The sequence below is a fragment of the Saccopteryx bilineata genome, chromosome 1, assembly GCF_036850765.1.
Source record: "Saccopteryx bilineata isolate mSacBil1 chromosome 1, mSacBil1_pri_phased_curated, whole genome shotgun sequence".
Classification (NCBI taxonomy): domain Eukaryota; kingdom Metazoa; phylum Chordata; class Mammalia; order Chiroptera; family Emballonuridae; genus Saccopteryx; species Saccopteryx bilineata.
The window spans coordinates 133,281,608-133,288,544 of NC_089490.1; the positions used below are offsets into that span (position 1 = coordinate 133,281,608).

General features: G+C 38.0%; 1 protein-coding gene across 1 annotated transcript in view; it reads left to right on the plus strand.

Moving 5' to 3' along the window:
• Positions 1 to 3,416, plus strand: part of EBF2 (EBF transcription factor 2) — a 218,835-nt gene extending 215,419 nt beyond the window's left edge. The window contains exon 16 of the mRNA XM_066267085.1: positions 603 to 3,416. Coding sequence (XP_066123182.1) covers positions 603 to 634 — 32 coding nt within the window. The 3' untranslated portion in view covers positions 635 to 3,416. The remainder of the gene's footprint in view (positions 1 to 602) is intronic.
• The last annotated feature ends 3,521 nt before the right edge of the window (positions 3,417 to 6,937 follow it).

The window sequence follows — 6,937 nt, forward strand, 5'->3', positions numbered from 1 at the left end:
GTTGTAGTGGGGCAGCGTTTATTCGTGACTGAGCCTCAACAGCAGCGCTGAGCACCAGGAAGATGAACTAGTTAGAGAAAAATAGCTTGTTAACTTTCAGCTAGAAACAGGTAGAAACCTAAGATGGATAGAAAGTCTGGTTTGCTATAAATCATTCCTAGTAAGTAACTCAGTAGACTTGGCACCTGAAGCATCTTTCCTGTTCCAACAAAGTGATTTGGAATGGTAAAATCTAAAAATTATTTTAGTCAAATAATGAAAAATCTATTGCGCATAGAGTACAATTTAGTTTACATGTTTATGTCCATCACGTCATGTAGACAACCGTTAATATAAAACAAAACAGAACTTAACTTTGACCTCCCAAGCAAAACTTCAACCAGCTTTGTTTGTATTTCAGTGATTAGTAGGGCTTCAGTCCCATCTGTTGGCTTTCTGGTAGACCAAACCTGGAGAGAATGGCTTCCCACAGCAGCTGAGGGAACCGGCTCCCTGGGCTGCACCAGACTCTGTCAATCCCATCACCTGCACCTCTCTCTGGGTTACAGCTTTTAATGTAAAAATCTCTCTAGTCTCACTCCTGTGTCTCTCTTTCCTTGCAGCCATGACAGGACTTGTCGTGCCCCCAATGTAAAGAAGAGAAAGAGCTGCTTTCTTATAGCACAAAACTACTTACTCTGATGGACCAATAATGAAGAAAGCACTATTAGCTCTTTGGGGGAGAGTGGTGCCCCCAAGACGAACGTGATGAACAGACAGATTTGGGTATGCAAGGGGCTGTGTCTTACCTGGTCTCACCTTTCTCATGTAACTCTGATGGTGGCTACACAAACTGACCCTCTTGGGGACAAGGACAAAGATGTCATTGACATAGTCAGTGCTAAAAGCAGAAATGCAATTCTTTGTTATGAACATTACAAGAACCACCTTCCTATGTTTGTAAAATATTTAAAAAAAAACAATTGGCAAACAATTCAAGCTTAATATTTTGAATACTATTTGTTTTTCTTTGTAGGAAAAGAAAAGTTGAAAGTTTCTATTTTCTATGAAGCCTTTCAGATACCAATTTAGTTTATGCAGAAAAAAAATTGAACAAAACAGGGTACCAGCATGGAAAACTTTCTTAAAACGAAACCTGAATTGAATGATGAAATGTTGTTGTATGTGTGTTTGCTTATAGTTTAATCTCTTTTTAAAAAGGGGGAAAATTTAAGATGTTTTACAATTATTTAAATAAATAAACATGTAACTTATTGTAAGTAGAGGTAGAAATTAAGACCTTTTTGGAAGAGAGGAGGTTCTCTTTCTGATGTAAAATGAAATTGATGCAAACATGTAGTAACAAGTTTTAAAGGTGTGTGATTATTACTACAGTTACTTACTAGATTCTTATCTTCTATCCTACACCTCCCTCTTTTTTTCATCACTTTATTGAGTAATGGGCAAGAACAGGTACCTGATGTAGATTCTAATAGCACAACCCAACACAGAAACAAAGGCGCAGACCCATGCGCAGACACAGATACTCCAGCCCATCAATTCATCCCCATCCCTCTGCTTCGTACATAACCTACACATCTCTTTTGGCATTAATTTTCTGTGAGGGTTTTTTTTAAACTTCTATTAACTTTCAACATTCTCCCCTGAGCAGTGCAGAGCATCCCCAGGTGTTAGTGTGCCCCCTGTTTTGCACCCCAGGGAAAGAAGGATCTCACCTGAAAGAAAAGCCAAAGCCATGTGACTCCCCCAAACTGGATACTCCCTCTGGAATTCTTGACAGAGCCACACGCTCCCTCTTCTTGGGTTCCCTGGTTCAGCACTGAGGTAGAAGCCCCATGGAACTTCAGAAACAGAGTTTGAGGAAGATGACTCTTTCTTAGACCCTTAGAATGTCAAGTCTCTTCTCTCTGTAGATTTTCCCTTTTGTAGCATTAAACTCTCTTGAAAAGAATAGGTATCCAACTAGCCACAGTTTCCAGGCAAGAATGGGATGGGGTATGGAAGAGTAATTGTTAAAATCCCTAAATCCCTCTCCTGAGGTTCAAAGAAATGGAAATACAGATTCTTGGCAGGGTCAGAGAATGGGGACATCTGTGTTCCAAGCAGCTCAGTTACCCAGGGGCTCTCTGTAGTTCAGGGAGTGGCTCTGAGGGGAGAAACGCTGCAGGATTTGCTAACAGTGGCCAAGCCTTGAGAGCCTGCATGAGCCTGGGAATGCATCCAGGCTTATCTGGGTTGTCAATAAGGCTGCCATTTTTCCAGGCCAGGGCTCTCCTTGTTGACTCATTGGCATCACAATATAGTCTATACACAGACTCCAGTTGGGGGTTCTTGGTTGGGGTTCTAACATAAGAAATTAATGCAGTTCTCATGGAAAAACACCTCTAGTGCATCTGAGCCAATTTTAGATGACTGTTAATTCTGCCCTAGTGATACACAACTATCCAACCCAGTGGTCTTGTTTGCTTTTCATCTATTCTGGAATTACCCAATATGACCCAAATATTATTTCTGTGCACAGGAGAATCCAAGGGTTTGGAGACCTGGTATGCTTATAATTGCTGACAGTTTCTCATAGGGCTTCAAGTAACGAAATACAGGGAAATGCACGAGAGAACATTCCCTAGTGAAAGTCTAATGGGAGGGGAAAAGTGTATGGAACACAAACACCGCATCCAAAAGTGAAAGCAGAACAAAGTCAAGCACATTTAGACCTGGATTTGAGCCAACCCAATATAAGGAAAAAAATTTTTTAAGTAGTGTTGCTTTTAGAATCTGTGAATTTTGCTCTTGCATGAAGATGAGTGCAGTACTGTCTTCAAAATGATTGTAGAATTTGTTGGTAACTTAACACCAAAAAAGTGTGTAACTAAATACCAGACATCCTTGACTATTCGGCTAGAGCCTTGGCAGCAACAGATCTATTTAATTGTACAAATGTGTGTAAGGATTATTTTTAGTGTACTAATAAATTTAAAACAAAGCTACTCTGTCCTGTTTAGTCATTGCTGTTGAATCATTCTGGTCCCAGGTTATTTTTATGCCACTTGGAAGACAAGTATTTCTATAGGTAACTACAAATTTTATCCTATCTTTGTAAGAGGAGCTGTGTAAGATTTTTCATTTAAAGGGACAATTTACTTTATTATTTATCTCTTTTTTTTTGTTATAGCATTGTATTTTTCCCAGTTTTTCTTTGCACATTTTAATATGCATGGTTTAAAACCATTATCTTCCCTACCTTTTGTACAGTAAGGTGTCATTTTCAAACTGTATAGTTTTATTTTTCTCATTTTGCTTTGTCAGTTATATACAGTATAAAGTTGCTATGCACAGAGCTTTTTGTAAAGACAGCTTTTTTGTTTACTGTTTTTAATGGTCCTACTTATGAAAGAATACCTTGTTTGTAAAATTAATATGCCTACTTCAGTTTTAAACTTTAAATTATCCTAACAAAAAATAAAATTTTTGTACTATAAAAATGGTTGGAACTTTGCCTTTTTTCTTTTTTTGAAGTGGGAAAACTTAGTCTGGGATTTTTTCTTAAGTTTGGAGGCTTTCTCATAACTGCTAGTCCCTGAACATTGGTTGAAGAAACCTTACTAAAGCTATTGCTTATATGCCGAGCACTCAGAGGTAGTCACATGGAGGAGAGAGGATATGTGACTTTAGGTCATCTTCTGTGTGTATTTATCTATCTATCCATTGGTCAGATTCCTTCATAAAAATTCAAATGATTCTACTTCTTGTGTTGGGATTCTGTTGTATGGAATTATTGAGGGAGGTGGGTTGGCTTAGATTTAAAAAGGCTTGTGAACAAATGTTATAATTGACCCCTCTGGCACTGGGTGAAGAATTGGAACCTGGTCACAAAGATTTGTATTCTTAAATCATAGGAAGAGAGCAAGATACACGGTCCTTGGGAGGAAATAGCCCATAAAAATAACTCACACAAAAAGATAGAAGGGCTGTAGGAGCTCAGAGAAGGTGGAGATTCCAAAGAGTTATAATTGTCAGAAAATTTAGCATGGGGAAGAAGACAAGGCTGGACCAGGTCTTCATAGAATAGTAGTCCTTTTGTAGTAGATGATGGTCATGAGCACTGCAGATAGAAAGGCCATTATAATCAAAGACGTGCAAAGGCAATTCTCAAAGCACACTTAGGAAAATGGGATCCTACACATGAATTTCAAACAAACTATTCACAAACATACTTATAATTGGATTATCTCTTTTCTCTCCACAAAGGTACAGATATCTTCACACATAGATTGTGCTCCTTGCATAAACAGGTGAGATGCTATTTCTAGGCATTGATCTGAGGACGCCACTGTAGTTTTGCTTTTTTGTGAAGACTAGCTCTCTTCCCATGCTGTACTGCCCCTGGATCTTTGCATGACTGGTGCCCCCTCATATTTCAGGCCTCAGTTTAAGTGTCATCTACTCCAGGAGGCCTTTGCTGACCTCTGACCACACAGGTTTCCCACTTACTCTCTTTAACTGAACTCTTTCTGTGTTCTTGAATTTGTTGTCCCCTTTGAATTGAAGGCTTATAAGAACAGGGACTCTTTCTGTCTCAGTACTGCTTGTGGAACACTGAACTCAGTGCTGAACCCAACAAATACTTGTTGAATGAGTGATTAACAGACTGAATTCTGATTTCTAAGGGCAGCTCTGCCTTGTCATGTGGGAGAGGTAGCTGGTTTGTCACAAATGATAGGAAATGGCATCATTTTGAGAAACCACTCATTAGTCAACTAGTCTCCCCCCAAAATGAAGTGTTTATAATGTTAAGTGACTGGTTGTTTAAAAAACAGAAAACTCAAAATGGAAGGGAAGTAAGAAAGAAGAGACCTCTGCCTGGTGGCCGGTAGGGTACGTTGCTTTGCCTCTCAGCCTTGGAACTTATTTCATGTGGATTTTCATAATGCTTAGATGTAATTCCAGAACCAGAATTGGGGCCTTTCAGGTAAATGTACATTCTATTCCTAGTCCAGATACAACACTTGACTTATTGACCATTCACTTGACTCTCAAAGAGCTTATGGTGTGTTTACCAAACTGGAAGAAGATCAGAGTGACTGTAGGGCTCTGAATGTGAGAGAGTGATGAGATTTTGAAACTTTAGAATTAGGTGGAGACTGGCTTCTCAAAGACCTTAATCATCATGCCAAAGGGTTGACTTCATCTGTAGCACTGTGCTGTAAGAAATGGAAAACAATTAAAGGGATTTAAAAGTCAAGGAGTAACACAATCAACTTTATTCTGGAAAAATCACAGTAGCTACAATGTGGATTACTGACTGAAGGAAGGCAAGGGATAAAAGACAGCTGATAAGCACAGTATGCTGTGTCTATGACTGGTATTCATTCTGATTGGCCAGTGCCTGTGCCATGCCAGTTGATAAATGTTTTTAAATTACTCTTGCAATTAGGAAACCATTACAATTCTCCAGACAAGAGAGAGGTATGTGTGGTTCATACCTGAATTAAGAATTGGCAATAGAGATGGAAAGTAGAGGCAAGATTTGAGAGAAAGCTCTGTAGTTTGACAGGATTTATTGACTGATTAGGTGTGAAAATGAGGGAGATGGGTGGCCAAGGTAACTCCCAGTTTGCAACTTAAACAATTGGATTTTCTGATAATATTAAAGTAGGGAATAAAGATAAGACCATATTGTATCAAGTGGAAAGCTATGATGATTTTAATTTGAGGCACAAACATTACAGTTCTTCCTTTTTCTTAATTAGCTGAAGATTGTTTCCAGCAGTTTTTTTCAAGAAGGACTCAGAGAATTGTACTCTTTGGTTCATGTATTTCAAAAATGATTGTTCTAGTTTTATTTGAAGGGCTGTTTGGTTGGGTATAAAATTTCTTGCATTTTACTTCTTTCTTTGAGGACTTCATAGGAGGATTTTATGATTTTTGTTTTTTAGCTACTTTCTAATATTGAATGTTACCTTGATGATGTCTGAAGCCATGCCTCTCTCATTTTCCTCTTTTATTCCCCACACATAAACAAGGAAACCCTATAATTTGTTGTTTGTCATGACACTTTTGAGAGTGAAAGGGGGCACAATAAATAATTATGCCTGGAAAACAGATGTAAACTGGCAGTGGGTCACCCTTGCTATTTTTGTCTGCCTGCATAAAAGAGTCTTTCTTTATATTTGAAGGCCAAGAACTTGTCTTAGCCATGATTGTTCTCTGTGATTTTTCTCCCCTGGAATGCAGTGTTCCCTCTCAATGTATAAATTCAAATCTTTTATTTCTGGAAGCTTTTCTTTAATTATAACATTAAAAGACATTCTCTGTTTCTTCATTTTGGCTCATTTGCTAAGGACACCATATGCTGCATCTCTGGTGTCCATCATTCATGTCTGTTACATTCTCTCCAGCTGCTCCTGACTCTTTGTGACCTTGTGTGGTTGCTTTCTTCCTCTTGTCCTCCTCTATATTCCTCCTAATGCGGCCTTCATCTCACAATCTCACAGAAGGTTTTAATTTTTTCTTTAACTTTTCCTAAGCTGCGCTAGCTTATATCCTATTGCTTTTTATTGTGTTGTCTATTTTCATTGAGCTATTGTATGTCTTCTATGAGTTATTGTTTTATATTAAAATTACTTTGTATTATTTTATTATTATTATTATGAGTTTAATCAGAATTACCATCAGTTCCATCAAAATCTTTTTCCTCCCTGATTTTTTCACCTATACTTTGTGTTTTATTTTCTTTTTTTTCCTCATGGTATGTGGATATAAATTACATTTTGATAACTCTTTGATACTCATCTCTGATTGAGGTAAGATTTTCCAAGATCAGCTATATGCTAGATGTTTGAAAGAGGAGCTTAGGACCATGTACCAAGTTAGCAAGAGTTCTTATTTCAGATGTGTGTACACATGTGCACACATACAGAAGAAAGAGAGAGAGAGA